The sequence below is a fragment of the Onychostoma macrolepis genome, chromosome 05 (genome assembly GCF_012432095.1).
Source record: "Onychostoma macrolepis isolate SWU-2019 chromosome 05, ASM1243209v1, whole genome shotgun sequence".
NCBI lineage: Eukaryota > Metazoa > Chordata > Actinopteri > Cypriniformes > Cyprinidae > Onychostoma > Onychostoma macrolepis.
Genome location: NC_081159.1, coordinates 45,330,689 through 45,351,064, shown reverse-complemented (window position 1 = coordinate 45,351,064; position 20,376 = coordinate 45,330,689). Strand labels below are relative to the sequence as shown.

At 36.2% G+C, this 20,376-nt stretch overlaps 1 protein-coding gene across 4 annotated transcripts in view; it reads left to right on the top strand.

The window, feature by feature from the left end:
• The window catches only part of dcc (DCC netrin 1 receptor), a 235,065-nt gene that overhangs the window by 110,686 nt on the left and 104,003 nt on the right, over window positions 1-20,376 (top strand). For all 4 annotated transcript variants that reach the window (XM_058774658.1, XM_058774657.1, XM_058774656.1 and 1 more), the window contains exons 6-7: window positions 14,994-15,148; window positions 15,839-15,959. In XM_058774658.1, coding sequence (XP_058630641.1) covers window positions 14,994-15,148; window positions 15,839-15,959 — 276 coding nt within the window. The remainder of the gene's footprint in view (window positions 1-14,993; window positions 15,149-15,838; window positions 15,960-20,376) is intronic.

Genomic DNA, 20,376 nt, shown 5'->3' with positions numbered 1-20,376 from the left:
CATTTATATTTGTTTATTTACCACATGTGAGGAATACAGCAAGTGATTCATCATAAAGAGGCAAATAAACACGAGAAGTGCTCATAATACGGAGTTTCAGACTTTGCTCAGAATTGTCGAAGAATAAATAAATATATGAGGAATAAATGAAAGAATTCATCCAGTCAGTTAGACGTGCAGTGACTGTATATTCCTCCATCAGTGACTGAGTGAACAGCTGCAAACATCTGCTGATGGAGCGCTTTGAGTCTCTGTAGCTCCAGTCCGTGTGGATGAACACGTTAATATTCATGTGTTGTTCTGAACGCAGGAGTTTGAGTTTGAGTTTGTGTGGGATTAAAGAGATTTCCAAGAAACTTCTGGAGAACCTTTGGTGAGAAACTCACTCGTTTGTTGATCTGATTCTCATTTCCATGAGTTTCATCTTCCTTTGTGAGATTCTCTGTTTGATCATTAGCTCTTTGAAATGAGGTTTTGTTCTTGTTTTTATTTTGCCCTCCATAAATTCTCTCTGTGCATAATCAGCTCTTATTACGTGAGATTTTCACAGCTTTCTGTGCTTTTGTAGATGTTTAGTTCATCAAAGCAGAGGTTGAGATTCTGTGTTCTGATTGGACGCTGGTAAACACCTGTGATACATTATTCAGCAGTTAGTTCTGTTCCTCAGATCTGATTGGCTTTTTGTAGATCAGCTCAGGTTTCAGTGATTGTGTTCAGATTCTGATTGATTGATTGATTGATTGACAGCCTGGAACGCTTCACTTCATCATCCATCTGTGCTCAATGTTATTTTAGTATTACTTTTGACATTTTTATCGAACGTTAATGTATTTATTTTTCAGTTTTAGTCATTTTAGTACTTTTTGTTTTGTTTTTTCAATCTAATTTTGTTCGTGGTTTTCATGTTATGAAGCAAGTATTTTAGAATTCAATTACTTTTTCCTATTCCAAAAGAAAAAGTTAATAATTAACAGTAAATTTATCGATTTAAAAAAAATTATAATAAATAATATAAAGATCATGTTGTGATTTAATTTACATTTTTAATATGTAAATATATATATATTTTTTTTAATTAAGCAAAATGGTTCACGTAATACATAGTTGAGCTTGTGTTTTGTCTGTGATTCAATGTGCTGTATTTTATTTGTGCAGTGCATGGAGGCGTTCAGCTTTGATTGATTGGTGCACAAAGCGTTAGTGAAGCACTCCAGCTTGTGTGTTAGTTACCAGCGCTTTAACTAAACCCGCTCAGCACCGTTCCCATCACCTCTCTCTCATGCGGTGGATTTGACTCTCTCAGGTGTTCATGTTGTACAGCGAGTTTCTGGCCTTTAATCCAATTATAGAACCACCGCAGGATATTTGACATCCAGTAGCGGCTGTAGTAGTATTATTATTCTGGCCTGTAAATCAAATAAAGCAGGCGTGTGAGAGGAGAGCACCAGTGCTCTGGAGACTCTTTCAGCAGAAATATAGATGAATGTGGAAGAGAGAAGCTCAGATGATCTGCTTTCAGACACACATGTGTATTCAGTGTCGGAGTTTTTATGTATGTACTGTATGTATGTATGCATTTATTTTTTTAGCTAGTAGTTTTTGTACTTCAGCTTAAACTTATTTTCAGTTAGTTACCAAGGCAAAAATTCTAATTTTAGGTTACATTTTTTCACCTAATATTTTATTTTATTTCAGCTTTATTTCAATTAACAAACTCAATTTGTAATAATTTTAGTTGTAGTTAACAATAACAACACGGCCTATCACAGAGAAGATGATGAACTCCAAACCCAATCTAAAAGTTACTAAAAGAACTAGCCATTAAATGGGTAGTTTTATTAATTTTACATAATCCATTGGATTCATATTGAATTCATATTAATTTAAATCCTCTTCAGATGGTTACTTTGAATAAAATAATCCGAATAATGTTTCAAATAACATATTGTTTAGTTGGGTAACACTTTATTTTAAGGTGTCCTTGTTACACGTTACATGTACTTACTATTATTATAACAATATATTATGCATAATTGCATGCAAGTAACCCTGAACCAAACCCTAACCCTTACCATATAGTATGCAGTTAATTAATATTACTCAGTACTTAAATGTATAATTACACTGTAACAAGGACACCTTAAAATAAAGTGTAACCTTTAGTTGTCATACATTATTACATACATTATGCATACATATTAATATACATATCATAGAGGCATATCATTTTTAAATATTTTCACATTCAGCTATTTTTCCCCCTCTATACAAAAAGTTAATAAGTAATAATAAATGTATTAGTTTTTTTTAAAAAAGGGAATTGAGAATAATTTAAAAAAATAATGTTGTGCTTTAAAGTTTGCAACCTTAAATGAATTTGAAAGAAAACCTATATTCATTTATATTTAATTGCATTCATTTTTATAAAATATTTTAATATTCAGCAATTATTTCTCCCATTACAAAAAGTTAATAATTAATAATAAAATGTAATAATAAATGTAAAAATAATAATTCTTATTTATATATGTATATATAATTAAAAAAAAAAAAAACATGTTGTGATTTTAAATTTTGCAACCTTATCTGAATGTTGAACAAAACCTTCCTATATACACTTGTATTTCATTTCATTCAAATATTTAATTATATTATTTAAAATAAGTGTGTTAGTATTCAGTGATTTCCCTCCCATTACAAAAAAATAAAAAAATTAAAAATTAAATAAATGATCATTTAAAAAATACTTTAAAAAATCATGTTGTGATGTGACTTTGCAACCCTTATATATCTGTAATATTTTTTAGCCTTAAGTAAGGTGGCTCATGTAGTGTGTAGTTTGTCCCTGTGTTTCGTGGCGTTCAGACTCCAGAGTGTCCTGTAGAAGCAGGTCGAGATGTTCTAGTGAGGAGCGCTGGATCTCAGAGGCTTTCTAAAGCTGCTGTGATCTCAGTGTGTGGAGCTGAAGGATTCATGAGCGGTACAGTATTCATGAGCGCCGTCACGCGCCGCCAACCTCCATCCCATCACAGATCCCAGCTGCACAAACATTATCATCACAGGCTCTCCGGATGGACACTAGTGAGTGCCCTCGAACCCAGAGCTTTCTGTGTGCGTCAGAGAACAGATGGAGTGTAGGAAACAGAAACGTACAGCAATTATTTCACACGACACCTGTGAATCCTTTAATTAAACCTAAATTTAGTGGTCAGAAACTTTCCAGCACTTTTAATTGGTTCCTCTGCCGCGCTTGAAGTGAAATATTCCATGCATTTGTTTTGGTATTTTAGAGTTTTTGGGCTGATCTCCAGACGTCTGTTCTCCTGAGATGATGTTCAGTGTTTATTGAGTGTAATGATGCATTAAAGGCACATTTCGATAGACGTCATCTCTTCTCGTTACGTAATCAGATGCATTGAATGCACAGCCCAAACACGGCTCGCATTCATTAGAAAATGTTTAAATCTGTTTTTTGATTAAAATGCATGAGTACGATGAGTGCTTGCTGGCGGAGATCATTTTTTAATCATGAGTTTGTCGCTGCTTTTGCGCAGATATAGGTTTGCATGGATATAAAGCTGAGAGAGGATGAGAAACCAAGACTTCTGAATGCACAGCTTTCATTTAACGAGCATTTGTTGTTTTCAGCGTCTGTGATCATGTGAAACAAACCTGAAACCAAGAAAACAGCATGAATTTTATATATCTTGCCTCTTAAAGGTACAGTTCATCATTTACTCCCTCAACCCTCATGTTGTTCAAACCTTTATGACTTGTTGTTCTGTGAATCACTAAAGAAGAAATGTTCCAGTGTTTTTGTCTATATGATGAAAGTCGGTGTGTTCCAGTATTGTTTGGGTTCAAACATTCTTCAAAATATCATCTTTTATATTCCACAGAAGAACGAAGAGTGTCTTTGGCATGAAAAAATGATGACAGAATGGGGATTTTTGGGTGAATAATTTTTGGGTCATTTTAGATCAGACTAACAGTTATTAAAGTTATATTTGACCCAAAAATAAACTATTTAAAATGCCCGTTTTGACTGAACCATTGAATTAAAGGTTTCAGCCAAAAATCATCATGTTTTCATCATTTGTGTTATGTTGTTCAAACACACACACACATAAAGATATTTTGCAAAATGCTTTTTGTCCATGCAATGAAAGTCAATGGGGTCCAAAACTATTTGTGTCTCAGTGTTTCTCAAAATATCTTCTCTTCTGGTCCATAGAAGAAAAGCATGCAGGTTGAATGACATGTGGGATCATTTTTGGGGTGAACTATCCCTTTACATCACAATAGGAGTCAATATAGATCACACTGACAGCTATTTTTGTTGGAAACTGGACCTAAAAACATATTGTAGCAATGCTTATTTTGGCTAAACCAGAGAATTAAATGGATATTTCACCCCAAAAAAGATCATTCTGTCACCATTTACTCACCCTTATGTTGTGACTTTCTTTCTTCTGTGATTCACAAAAGATGATGTTTGGTTCATTTTGGTTACATTTTTACATTTTTCTTTTTTTTTTTGGGTTATACAAGTGTTAAGGGAACATTCCATTTGATCATTTTGCAAGCATTAAAGGAACGTTACTTTAATGTTCTCTGAACGTTCTGAAACAACCAGTAACAACGTTAGACAAATGTCGAACTAAAATGTTTCAGAAAAACGTTCCATGACCATGAATGCTGTACAAGTAATGTTTTTGTGAACTGAATGACTGCTGCATCAGTGTTACTGTAAGGCTGTTTGTTGAGTGTGCGTGTGTCTCGTCTCTGTGCTGTAGTGATCTCAGACCGTTTAGTGGGATTCTGGCCTGAACCCAGCGCTGACACAACACTGCCCAGCATAGTGTGTGTGTGTGTGTGTGTGTGTGTGTGGGGGTGTGGGTGTGTGTGTGTATGTACAGTATGTGTGTGTCCAGGGCTTCAGCAGCAGATAATGAGGCGTCCGCTGGACTGTCCGGTGTGTTTTTGCTGCCAGTCAGTTCTCTCATGGTTGACTGGGAAAGAAGAGGAAACACAATCAGTGTAAAAGTACCAGTGACATGAGCCTGTCAGAGTCAGTCAGTTAATAGCTGCTCTCTGCTTTAACCAGCTCACATAATCATACTAACCATACAGCACAAACACTTCAGGCACTTGTGACCATTACTGTACTCTCCTCCTACTGCTTTCAGCACTGACTTTCACAACTCAGATATAGCAGTAAAATTGCTAAATATTATTACAATTTCAAACCGCTATTTTCTGTGTGAATATCTGTTAAACTGTAATTTTATTTCTGTATTTTCAGCATCATTACTGCAGTCTTCAGTGTCACATGATCTTCAGAAATCATTCTAATATGCTGATTTACTGCTCAACAAACATTTCTGATTATTATCAATGTTGAAAACAGTTGTGCTGCACAATATTTTTGTGGAAACTGATACATTTTATTTTTCAGGATTCACAGATGAATGGAAAGTTCAAAATAACAGCATTTATTTGAAATAGAAATCTTTTGTAACATTATGAATGTCTTTACTGGCACTTTTGATCAATTTAATGTGTCCTTGCTGAATAAAAGTATGAATTTATCTTATGTATCACAGTTTCCACAAAATTATAAATTGTATTCAACATTGATAATAATCAGAAATGTTTGTTGATCAGCAAATCAGCATATTAGAATGATTTCTGAAGATCATGTGACACTGAAGACTGCAGTAATGATGCTGAAAATACAGCTGCATCACAGAAATAAATTACAGGTTAACACATATGCACATAGAGCTGTGTTTGGTAATACTGTGAAACGAGATTAACCGAATGTTTGGGAAACACAGACGGACCGGGACTGAGATTACAGGAACCCTGACCCGCTTAACCGGATTAAGCAGCATAATAACCCGTTCAGTGTAAATCAACACGATTATGATGACTGAATGAAAACAGCTTCAGTTTCTACTGTATTCTGAGTCATTTATTATATACCCTATAGAGACCAGGGAGCATGTGAAGGAATCAGCAGTGCATTCAGGATGAGAATAAGTGTTTCAGATAATGAATGTTTGTTATTTCCAATCCTAACGACTCTCATTAGCCTCGTTAACAGTCCAGGTAATGCTCTGAGATCACGTGAGCAGTCTGATGTTGTGTGTGTCAGCTCATGTACGGCTGATATTGATCATGTTAGTGTGTTTTTCATGCTCATACAGTGATTTTCCCATCAGACAGACAGCGATTATGATCTGTGAAGAGGTCAGCTTCACGCTGTGTTCATTCAGAGAATCCAAAAACACACCACAGCCAGTCAAACCAGCGGCGGATCGGTGTGTAATCTCCAGCGCTCCTTTACTTCATCTGCAGGTTTATTGCACGTCTCAGCTGGAATCTGAGCTTCAGTCACACACACGTGATGCTGGGAGTGTTTACAGAAGATACAGATTACAGTAGAAATGATCACAGACACTGAAGATACGCTGTGTTTAGATGATGTTATGATGAATCCCCCTCACACACACACACACACCTGTAGATCAGATCCTTCAACAGCATTTATGGAAATATTACAGGTTTAACACAATAGAATATATTTGTGTGTCTGTGTTACAGTGTGTGTGTGTGTGTGTTGGGCGGAGGTCACATGAGGGACAACGCATTAGAACAGGTTTAGTAAAGCTTAACTCGGATGATTGGAGAGATTACTGCTCTTCACGGCCCATGCCACACTTTCATGATGCTGGAACATCAGAAACTTACTAAAACTGATTTGAATACTGACATGAGTGTTAATCCTGCTCCATTCACAGATTAAACCGCAGCGAGAGAGAGAGTGTGTGTGTGTGTGTGTGTGTGTGTGTGTTCACTCATCAATGCATGGTACATACACTAGCATTAATAGCATACTGTCATTTTATTCATCAAGGATGCATTAAATTGATGAAAAGTGAAAGTAAAAACATTTACATTCATGGCCAAAAATATCAGCACCCTTGTTAAATATGATCAAAGAAGGCTGTGAAAATTAATCTGCATTGTGAACCCTTTTGAACTTTTATTAAACAAATTCACAGAAATCTAACCTTTCATTGGATAATAAGAATTTAAAATTATGAAATAAATGTTTTTCTCTGATACACATTGGCCACAATTAACGGCACCCTTTTATTCAATACTTTTGAAACCTCCATTTGTCAGTTTAACAGCTCTAAATGTTCTCCTATAATGCCTGATGAGGTTAGAGACACCTGACAAGAGATCAGAGACCATTCCTTCATCCAGAATCACTCCAGACCCTTTAGATTCACAGCTTCTTCTCTTCAGGTCACTCATGTTCTACAGGGTTCAGGTCAGAGGACTGGAATGACCAGCAGAAGCTTGGTTTTGTGCTCAGTGACCCATTTTTGTGTTGTTTTTGAGGTTTGTGTTTGGATTATTGTACGGTTGGAAGATCCAAACATGGCCCATTATAAGATTTCTAACGGAGTCAGTCACTTATTGATTTTTTATCTGTTGGTATTTGATAGAATCCATGATGCTCATGTTTTAGTTTCATCTCACCATAGAAGTCAATCTCATCTGAAGCTCCAGTCGTGTCTGATAACTGAATATGCTGGAGTTTGTTTTTAGATGAGCGAGGAGAATTATTCTTGAAACCCTCCCAAACAACATGTGCTGATGTAGCTGCTGTTTGACCATTTTTTTTAAAGGTTTTCTGACCTCTTTTCTTAAAGCCATTTTCTATTTCGTGATGCTCAACACTCTTGTTCTGCACATTAGAACTATATTCTCTGGTTTTTCTCATTGTGATGGATGATTGAGGGAATTTGGGCTTTGTGATCCTCATATTTATAATGCTGTGGAACAGAAGTCATGGCTGGATAATTTCATGCTCCTAGTCACCCTGGTGTGCTAAAAAATGTAAATATGAATGGGAATATATTTCAGAGATATTTTACTCATAAGAATTTCCAGCGGTGCCAATAATTGTGGCCAAGACTCATTGGAGAAAAACATTTATTTCATCATGAGATTTTGATAGGTGATAGGTGATAATGATAGGTTAGAATTTTGTGAATTTTTTGAGTTAAACATCAAAAGGATTAAAAATGCAGATTAATTTTCAAAGCCTTCTTTGATCATATTTACCAAGGGTGCTGATATTTTTGGCCATGGTTGTATAATGTGACAAAAGTTTTCTATTTAAAATAAATGCTGTTCTTTTGAACTTTCTATTCATCTGTGAATCCTAAAAAATAAAATGTATCACAGTTTCCACAAAAATATTGTGCATCACAACTGTTTTCAACATTGATAATAATCAGAAATGTTTGTTGAGCAGCAAATCAGCATATTAGAATGATTTCTGAAGATCATGTGACACTGAAGACTGCAGTAATGATGCTGAAAATACAGCTGCGCATCACAGAAATACATTACAGTTTGCAGTTTTTTTTCAGTTGCTAACAAGCATTGTTCAATACTGAAAGCACATTTTCAAAACTGTTCACACATTCAGTGATACAGAAGTCTGTGCGGACCAAACTGTGAATCATTTTTCATTGCTTTCAGACAAAATGCATGCAATGACCACAATTTTCAAATCCACAAACACTTTTGTCATTCATACTCCACAACCTGCACATTTTCTGCAGATTTTTCAGATGCGAACGCACTGCTTTCAAAACTGATAAAAGCACATTCAAATCAGAACGATGGCAAACTGTCCATTTCTGCAGGAATTATATTGAAATATAAAATCATAGCATAATATTTATTATGAAATTGAATAATAATTATTCCAAACACAACTAAATGCAATTTCAGCTGAAAGGCGAGCCAGATGTCCTATTTTTAGTCTTTTCTTCTTCTTCTTCTTCTTCTTCTTCTTCTTCTTCTTTCTTTCTTTTTTGGTTATCTTTTGATAAATGGATGGCTTTGGAATGATTTTGTTTGGAAACATGGATCAGGGAAGACACATTGGTGGGGAAGAAAGAGTCTCAAATTTTAGATTTATTTTGATGTGTTTTGATTTTTCACAAGTGAATGTTGATGGGTTTTTGTTTTTGGTATATAAAGAAATAAGAGGAAATGCTGCTTTTCTCCTTCATTCTTTGTGCTGTAATGCAGTCAGTAAAATGAAAAGATGTTATTCTTATTCTAAAATGAAATACTCATGTGAAATCATTCAGACTTCAAAGATAAAAGTTCATCTTTTATGTAATGCTCCCTGTTGTTATTGTTTTTTAGATCAGTGTGTTATGAATGAAATGTATGTTTTCTGAATGAGAGTTGTTCGCAGTGTTATGATGAAACAAGCTTATTTTGAGACATATATGAAGTGTTTTGTTGGTCTGAGTGAGTTTTGGAGGTGAGATCAACCGTTTGGCCAAGATTCATGTTGGTAATGCAGACCGCGTGAACAGTTTTGAAAATGCGGCTTCAGTATTGAACAATGCTCGCTAGCAATTGAAAAAAACTGTAACAGACATTCACAGAGAAAACAGCTGTTTTAAATTCTAATAATATTTCCATTTTTTTTTTTACTGTATTTTTTTTTTATATCAAATAAATGCAGCCTTGGTGAGCAGAAGAGTCTTCTTTCAAAACATTATGAACTGTACAATAGATAGACAGATAAACACACGTGTGTGTGTGTGTGTTTACTGTAGTGTAAACAGACGTGTTTAATTAGTGTGCGTGTGTGTGTGTGTGTAGTCCTAATGCCCATGAGTGGAGGATTATGGGTGATTTCTGCGTGTGCTGTCCTCACTGTCTCTAGATTCATAAATTATGTATTATTGTTTGAGAATACAAATTGAAATGAGGTGTTATTGTCATAACAACCAGCTTCCCTTCCACTGTGTTTGCAGCTCCTTCTGAGTGCTGATGGGCCCCGACACACACTTACAGATGACACGTGCGCACACACACACACACACGTTTGTTTTTGTGAAAAAGGTCCATAGGCGTAATGGTTGTTATACTGTACTTACTGTATGTGCTATTGTCCTACACCAACCCTACACCTAAACCTACCCCTTACAGGAGACTTTCTGCTATTTCAGATTTTCAATACACTCCATTCTGTGTGATTTATAAGCGTTTCCTTGTAATACCTGTCATACCCTTGTCATTATACAAATCTATGTCCTCATTTGTCATAAAAACGCGCACACACACACACACACTCTCTCACACACACACACACACACACATGTGCGCGCATCGCTGGGCACCGCGGACGGTTTAAATGTCAGCAGCGGCGCGACAGGCTGTCACTGACTCCCTCCTGAGACACACACACACTATAACACACACACACACACACACACTCGTGTGACAGATGTTTACTGCGGTGAATGGTGTGTGTTTTCCATCTGAATGGCTGAGGATGAGAGTCATTATGACGGTCCACTCTCCCTGCGCTGCTCTTTTGTCATGTTAATATGACTCTCTCGTTCACCTGTGTGTGTGTGTGTGTGTGTGTGTGTGTGAGAGAGAGAGAGAGAGAGCAGAGCTGTTCTTTGATTCTAATATCCTCTCCTTTCATCACTTGACACCATTAGGCCGTTCAGGTCGTATTGTTTTTGTTCGTTCAGGTATGTTGAGAATTAATCGCTCAAACGCCTTCCCATTAGCCTCTGCTCCATTTATAGATGGGAGTTGGATACATTTATTATTATTATAGTTTTTATTTTTATATTTTCCATTGTATTTTTTTCTTTTTAGTTAAAATTTTAGAAATTTCGTGTGCATTTGTTTTGTTTTTTTATATGCCTGTATAGTTTTTAAAAAAAAAATTATTCATTTTTATTTCAGTTTTAATTTTGGTTGATTTAGTTCAAATTGAACTGATAAATGATACATATTTTATTTTAAGAGATATATATATATATATATTAAAAATGTATTCATTCCAGTTAACATTTATTATATTTAAAAACAAACAAATATGTTTTAGTTTTAATTTTAGTTACCTACTCACACTAAAAATACAGTAAAAATTGTAAAAAAAAAAATGTTTTTAAATAATTCTCTGATTAATAAAAAGTTAAAAAGAACAGCATTTATTTGAAATACAAACCTTTTTATAGTTAGAAATGTCTTTACTGTCACTTTTGATCAATTTAATTCAGCCTTGATGAATAAAAGTATTACAGTACATAAAAAATGTACTGACTCCAAAATTTTGAGCTGCATATATACAGTATACAGTAATATTGAAACATTTCTTTTAAATTGATTTTCACCCAAAAGTATTTACATGCATTACTTTCATCTAAAGAACACAAAATAACATATTATAGTTTATCAGAATCTCAAAATATCTTCTTTTGAGTCGCACAGAACAAACATCGCACAGGTTTGAGTGACATGATGGGAGTAAATGACAGAATGATGATTTCTGAGTGAACTGTCCCTTTAAGAAGCATCTTCCCGCTCCTCTGAGTCTCATAATGTTTCATAAGTGTGTTTGATTTCATTAGATGCTGTAATTGAGAATGTTGAGAGCATCATTACTGGTGTTTGGTGGTTTTTAACCCGTTGTAATTGGTGAGTTAGTTCAAACCCGCCGGTGATAGAGGAGACACCCGCTTTAATGGAAATCGTTTGGGTTTAATTAGTGCAATACAGCACAGATAAAGATACGGCAGCTAATGACGCATCGATGCTGACGCGTCCGACACGCAGATTACGGTTTCCGCTGCTCTGATTGTTGGGATGAAAGTGCTTGAGCTAATGAACAGCCCAGTAATTAATTAGAGCGCGTGGCCTCGGGCCTGCATTCATAAAGCTCGTGTCTCTTATTGATCACGCGTGTTCAGTGCATCACGCCTGCTTTGATTCCAGTTTAACAGTGAATCAGAGAACACATACGCTTCAGTGTCTCAGCAGTGGATGCTCTGCAGTGAATGGGTGCCGTCAGAATGAGAGTCTGATAAAAACATCACAATAATCCACAGCACTGCAGTCCATCAGTTAACATCTGGAGAAGACAAAAGCTGAAACACATCCAGCATTACGACCATGCAGTGGCTTCACTATTCTCACTATAAAATTAAATAAAATAACAATTTGATAGTTATTATCTTTTGTTTTCCAGTGCAAATGTCTAAAGACTCTTATTAAATCAAGACACGTTTGATTTCAGAAGACAGGACTCCTTCTCTTCTGTCATTTTGCTTCTCGAGTATCTTGATTTAGATTCAGAAGTTTAGATATTTGTTCTGGAAAACAAGAGTAAAAATCATTTTCTGCAGTGTAATTACAAAGGAAAAGACTGACTGACATGTAAAAGAGCTCAGTTGTTTTTACATGATGTTGTGGTGCATGTTTATGTGAAAACAATGGCATAAAAACAAAAAAGGTAATTGCAACATTTTAAGCTCACAATTCTGACCTTTTTCTGACCTCATCTTGCAATGCTGCCAGAATTCTGACTTTCCATCTCGCAATTCTGTTTTTTTTTTTTTTTTGTTCCACCATGAATAAATACATAAGTAAATATTTTTAAAAATAATAATAAAAAAAAAAAAAAAAAAATATATATATATATATATATATATATTTGTTTTTTGTTTGTTTGTTTTTAATCTGAATCCTGTGATATAAAGTCACAATTACTTTTTAAAATGTGTTTATTGTGGTTGAAGCTGAGTGTTTCTGTGCCGGTGGAGCTGGTCTCTGAACTCAGACGAGTGCGTGTGGTTTGAGTTCAGAGGGAGAGAGTCTGTCTTCACCGGAGCCGCTCGTCTCTGTCTGATCTCTAGCATACGTTTGTTTGTGTTTTTCTGATTGAAGAATAGTTTAGTTTCTTAACTAGTCTAGTTATGGGTTTCACCGTTCTGTGTAATCAAACTATCAAATATAACTAGTTGAAGCAGCTGTGAGCTGGTTTCTGAGTGCACTTACTAGACTAGACACACTTCTTCATTACCTCCACGGTTAGACAGCATTCACAAGAATTCAAAAACATTAATATGATAATCAAAAGTACCAGTGCAGCTTTATTGCATTTATTTCAACAATTCAGTAATTATAACTTAAGTAAATAATTGTCAATATTTATTTTACTGAATAATAATAATAATAATAATAATAGTTATTATTATTATTTAACTATAAATGAATAATTATAGTTAATAAATAATTATTTTCAACAATTATCAATATTTATTTTACTGAATAATAATAATTATCATCATTATTATTTTATTAAAATTAATGTTGTATTTTGAATGATACATAATTCATAATAATAACAATAATAATAATTATTATTATTATTATTTAATTATAAATTCATAATTATAGTTAATAATTATTTTGAACAATTAGTAATATTTATATTACTCAATAATAATAATAATAATAATAATAATTATTATTATTATTATTATTATTGTGTATATAAAATGTGTTTAATAATAATAATACTATATTTTTAATATGATTGTTTGAGCCTGTCTTAAAGCATCATCTCCATCTGTGAAATTAAATGAAAAATAATCATATAAAGATCTAAATGATCAAAGCAACATTAAGATAATTAAAAAATGTGTTGTAATTTTCAGTAATTACCAATATTTTTGAAAATAAATATTACCTCAGTTGAGCTCAATGAATATGTGTAGTATTATATAATGAATATAAATGAACGTGATATTATGAAAATGAATTTTGGGTAATTTTATCATAGGGTCTCGTTCTGCTGTGGTTTGTTTCTGGCTCTGCGTCTCACTCATTTCTCTTCTTTAAAGTGGACAAACATCACAAATCCATCTCATTCTAATCAGGCCGATGCTGGCCGTCTGAAGATGAGCGTTCAGACTTTTATTGAGATGAAGCCGATCGATACGTAATTTTCCTGCTGAAATGAGCCTTTCGTTCTCTGAGAGGAAAATCAGCTGGACTGCAGTCTGTGTTTTGACTTTAATCATGACATACGTCCATCTGCACCATCTCAGCTCGTTTAGCGCTTTAATGATGCTGTCCATCCGTCTGTGTGTGTGTGTGTGGATCTGTGTCGGCCTCGCTCTCGCTCAGGTTAAGCTGCTCCGCTGTGGCTGCAGATTTGACCGGATTATGTTGATTTATTGGCTGAGTTTGATTTGTGTGAAGCAGAGTTCAGATCCTCTGTCTGCTGCCGATATGTTCATATTCCACACACGAGCTCTCATATAAACACTACAGTCAGCTGTCTGCTGCTTCTGAGGGAGCGTACTCACTGCAGTGGACCCTCAGAAGTGAGCGATTTGAAGCACTCTACAAAGGCAACTTACAAATGAGAAATGCATCAAAGTTTTATATTATTTTATTATTTTCAGTTTATCCAAAGCGACTTACAAATGAGGAATACAAGTTTTTATTTTATTATACAGCAGTTTTTTTTAATATTCATTTATATATTTTGTATTTTATTTGTTGTTTTGTTTTGTTTTGTTTTCTTATATCTTGTCTTATCTTATCTTATCTTATATTATCTTATTTAATTTAATTTTAATTTATTTTATTGTTTAGACAATGCTTTTATCTAAAGCAACTTACAAATGAGGAATACAAATGTTTTAATTTAAAATGTTGAACAGTTTTTTTTATATTATTTTGTTTTGTTTTATTTAATCTTATTTCATTTTATTTTATTTATTATTTCATTTTATTGTTTAGAAAATGCTTTTATCTAAAGCAATTTACAAATGAGGAATACAACTAAATTTTATTTTATTTTATTATTTAAAAGATGATTTTATAAAAATTGACTTACAAATGAGGAATACAGTAGTTAATATATATTATATTTCATGCACATTTACATTTCTTCATTTAACAGACAAATGAGGAATACAACAAAGCATCAGACATTCAATGAAAGACTGAAATCATACCTGATTCTTCTAGAGTTTGATGCTCACTTTGATGATGGCACCGATGCAGATGCGTGTGTCTGTGATGATCCTGTGACGTTTATGGTGTTTTTCTCTCTCTGTTCTCAGTACCTCCGCAGTTCCTCAACTATCCGTCGAACACGTATGCGTATGAAAGCACGGACATCGAGATGGAGTGTGCCGTGACGGGAAACCCGCAGCCCACCGTCCGCTGGGTGAAGAACGGAGAGGCCGTCATTCCCAGCGACTACTTCCAGATCGTGGTGAGAAATATAGCTAGTGTTTCAGAATCAGGAGGAAGTTTGTTTGGTTCAGATCACTAGGATCACTTAGCAGACACTTTTATCCAAAGCGACTTACAAATAAGGACAATGGAAGCAATCGAAATCAACAAAAGAGCAATGAAACGCAAGTACTATAACAAGTCTCAGTTAGCTTAACACAGTACGCATAGAATTCGTTTATTCGTTCTTATTTATTTGTTTGCTTGTTTGTTCCTTTCTTATTAATTCGCTGGTTCTCATGCATTTATTCATTCATTTATTTTCATTAATTCAATCATTCATCATCATCTATTTATTTATTTATTTATTTATTTTTATTAACTGATTGATTTTTAATTGATTTGTTTATAAACGTATTTTATTTAATTTGTATTAATTTATTTAGCCTTTATTTGTTTGTTTGTCTGTTTGTTTATTCACGTATTCATCAACATTCAGTCATTCACTCATTCTTATTTATTCACTTATTTATTTATTTGTTTATTTCTATTTATTTTATTATTCATATTTATTTTATGTATTTAATTGTAATCATTTATTCATTCATTCTTATTTATTTATTTGTATTATTAATTATATCTTTTTATTTTATTTATTAATTTTATTTATATTAAAATATCTTACGAGAAACATATTGGTAGTTTTTTCCTCTCTCTGTGTGGTCTGCAGGACGGCGGTCATCTCCAGATTCTGGGTCTGGTTCGCTCAGATGAAGGTTTCTATCAGTGTATCGCTGAGAACGAGGCGGGAAACAGTCAGGCGATGGCTCAACTCATCCTTCTGCAGCCCGGTAAGATCCAACACACTCATACGCTGATCTGAGACCTGTGAGCATCCCTCATCTGCACGCATGCACACGCAGTGTGTGTGTGTGTGTGTGTGTGTGTGTTTGTGTGTGTTTGTGTGTGTGTGTGAGAAAGCATGTGTTTCAGAGGACGTGCATTTGTGAGGTTTAGTCTTGAGATCCAGATCTGTGTGATCTCTGAGTGTTTTTCCCAGAATGCTGTGCTGTGCGTGTAGAGCACTGATCCAGGGCTTTATCTGAAGAGAGACAGTGATGTAGAGATGATGTTCTCCTGGTGTTCAAATGAGTGTGAGATTCTGTCTGAACCTGCCATGATCATCATACAGAACGACTGCTTTCTGCTTATATACATTAGGAAGCTCCACCTCCAGTCCAATCTCATTGGTCAGCCAAGTTTCTGCCAAAATACCATAATTACCACCAGGGTTGGGGAAAGTAATGCATTACAATATTGCATTATTCCTTAAAAAGGTAACTAATTACATTATATAGTTACTTTTTATGAAAAGTAATGCATTATGTTACTTTTGCATTAATTTTTAAATCTGGGCTGGGCTTGCTTGTTTGTTTTTAATATAAAAAGTTATAATTTTAGCTATTGTAAAAGCCCTTTGACACCAAAGGTGAAATGAATACGCCTCAGGCTGAAGGAAATGCAAATTGACATATTTAATTCACTCCTGATTTCTCTCAATATGGCAACACCAGAGCTGTCAGTCAATACATGGGAAACAAAGTAACTTGTGTTACTTATTCGAAAAAGTAACTCAGATTTTTTCTTGTAAATTAAAATGCAATGCATTACTTTACTAGTTACATGAAAAAAAGTAACCTGATTACATAACTCGAGTTATTTGTAATGCGCCCAACACTGGTTACTACTGTTTATTACATTTACATTTATTCCTTTATGTCTTTGTGTGTGTGTGTGTGTGTGTTGATTTTGATCAAATGTCTCTGTGTCGGATCAGTAACACACACACACACACACACACACACACACTCTGAGGTAGTTAAGCGCTGCGTCACATGCTGATTTCCTGCAGTTCTTGTGTTTATGGGCCGGTAACGAGGTTTCGTTCATTAACTCGCTTTCTGCAGGGCTTTCATCTGATCATGGTGATCTGATATCTGGAGATGAAGGTGGCCGTTCCTCATCTTATTTGAGGGTCTAATGAAGTTTGAAATCTTAATTGCATGATCTTAATTAACAGACACACACTGAGATTCTGTCACTGGACTGACGGTTAGAGAGCAGAAATAAGAAAAGCTGTATGTTCGTCAGGATTTTGAGGGTCTACTTAGTTACTTCACTTATGTCAGTAGAAATTAAAGAAGTTAATAATTTCATTAATCAAGGATGCATTAAATGAATCAAAAGTGGCAGTAAAGATATTTATAATGTTTCAAAATATTTCTATTTCAAATAAATTTCTATTTCACAGTTTCCACAAAAAAATATTGTGCAGCACGACTGTTTTCAACATTGATAATAATCAGAAATGTTTCTTGAGCAGCAAATCAGCATATTAGAATGATTTCTGAAGGATCATGTGACACTGAAGACTGGAGTAATGAGGCTGAAAATTAAACTTTGAAAACAGAAATAAATTACAGTTTAACAGATATTCACACAGAAAACCGCTGTTTTAAATAGTAAAAATATTTCACTTTGACTGTATTTTTGATCAAATTAATGCAGCTTTGGTGAGAAACATTACAAAATGTTACCGACCTCAAACTTTTGAACAGTAGTATTTATTTCAGAATTTACCAGAATATATTGCTAATATAGATAATATAGAAGTTTTAAACAATTTATATAGTTGTATATAGTTGTATGGGATCATCAGTTGCTGTAGTAAGTGAAGTTGAACCTCAAACTTTCCTTTAAAGTGACTGCAAACATCTGCTGTGAAACACACTGATATACGGACACACGTACCACATTAGTGTGTGTTTGTGGGAGGCTTGGGATCAATCTGTCTGCTGCTAATGCAACTTCTGCCAAAAACCATCTGCTGTTGATGAAAGTTTCCCACAGAAATGTGAGAAGATTAAAAATACCTGAATCACGATGTCATGTCAATCAAAAAACTATTAGCGGCAGTTTGACACTCAAGCGAAGGTTTTAATTAAGCAGGAATGAGAGTAAAGCTCTGCGGTTCCTCTGCTGTTCCTGCTGTTTTAATCACGGATCCCTGCGGTAAACATTGCAGACGGCGCCTGCATTCACTGCGCAGAAACAGCAGTTGCCATGGCACGACTGCAGCTCGAGCAGAGCTGTGATTTTGAACAGGGTTTATGAGAGCCTGGTGTTCAGACGTCCCATAACACCAGTAGAGAGACACTCACAGTCTCATTATTGCTGTCAGTGCTTAACAAAAGCACTGAAGAGTTAACCATCACACACTCTATTAAATTCAATAGCCGTCCTGACAGACACACAAAAGCTGCTCTCCACGGAGCCTGAGTGTAAACTCAATCCATCTCGGATAAATGAGATGAGGATGAGACCAGAGGAGGTGATCTGAGACAAAGGTGAGACCAGAGGAGATGCTCTGAGACGAGGATGAGGCGCTCTGAGACACTGTGAGGTGAGGATAAGACCAGAGGAGACACTGTGAGATTAGGATGAGACCAGAGGAGACACTGTCAGATGAGGATGAGACCAGAGGAGATGCTCTGAGATGAGGGTGAGACCAGAGGAGACGCTCTGAGACGAAGATGAGACCAGAGGAGACGCTCTGAGACGAGGGTGAGACCAGAGGAGACGCTCTGAGACGAAGATGAGACCAGAGGAGACGCTCTGAGACGAGGGTGAGACCAGAGGAGACGCTCTGAGACGAGGGTGAGACCAGAGGAGGCGGCTCTGAGGCGAGGGTGAGACCAGAGGAGACGCTCTGAGACGAAGATGAGACCAGAGGAGACGCTCTGAGACGAGGTGAGACCAGAGGAGACGCTCTGAGACAAGGGTGAGACCAGAGGAGACGCTCTGAGACGAAGATGAGACTAGAGGAGACGCTCTGAGACGAGGGTGAGACCAGAGGAGACGCTCTGAGACGAGGGTGAGACCAGAGGAGACGCTCTGAGACGAAGATGAGACCAGAGGAGACGCTCTGAGACGAGGGTGAGACCAGAGGAGACGCTCTGAGACAAGGGTGAGACCAGAGGAGACGCTCTGAGACGAGGATGAGATGCTCTGAGACACTGATGAGACCAGAGGAGACACTCTGAGATGAGGATGACACCAGAGGAGACACTCTGAGATGAGGGTGAGACCAGAGGAGACGCTCTGAGATGAGGGTGAGACCAGAGGAGATGCTCTGAGATGAGGGTGAGACCAGAGGAGACACTGTCAGATGAGGATGAGACTAGAGGAGATGCTCTGAGATGAGGGTGAGACCAGAGGAGACACTCTGAGATGAGGGTGAGTCCAGAGGAGATGCTCTGAGACGAGGATGAGATGCTCTGAGACACTGATTAGACCAGAGGAGACGCTCTGAGACAAGGGTGAGACCAGAAGAGACACTCTGAGATGAGGGTGAGATGCTCTGAGACACTGATTGAGACCAGAGGAGACACTCTGAGATGAGGATTAGACCAGAGGAGACACTGTGAGATGAGGATGACACCAGAGGAGATGCTCTGAGACGAGGATGAGACCTGAGGAGACGCTCTGAGATGAGGGTGAGACCTGAGGAGACACTCTGTGATGAGGATGAGACCAGAGGAGACTCTCCGGGACGAGGGTGAGACCAGAGGAGACACTCTTAGACAAGGGTGAGACACTCTGAGAATAGGATGAAACCTGAGGAGACACTCTGGGATGAGGGTGAGACCAGAGAAGACACTGTGAGATGAGGATGACACCAGGGTGAGACCTGAGAAGACTCTCTGAGACGAGGGTGAGACCAGAGGAGACACTCTGAGATGAGGGTGAGACAAGAGGAGATACTCTGAGACGAGGGTGAGACCAGAGGAGACGCGGTGAGACCTGAGAAGATACTCTGAGATGAGGGTGAGACCAGAGGAGACGCGGTGAGACCTGAGAAGATACTCTGAGATGAGGGTGAGACCAGAGGAGACGCTGTGAGACGAGGATGAGATGCTTTGAGATGGATGCAAAAATGACAACAAGTAAATTACTAAAACCTTAGCTAAAACTCAAACTAAAATTAAAGACATTAAAACAGTTTGTGTTACTTGAAATTACTTGTCGCCTCTGGCTTGCTCAGTTGGGGACACTTAATTTCTAGCGATTATCGCCGATTTGATTGCACAGATACTATTAAACTAAACTGAGCTAGACAATGACATCTCTGAATTCAATAATGAAATGCCTTTAACTGAAAATTGAGTGTTTAATCTTATCATTATACATTACTGACACTCTATCCTC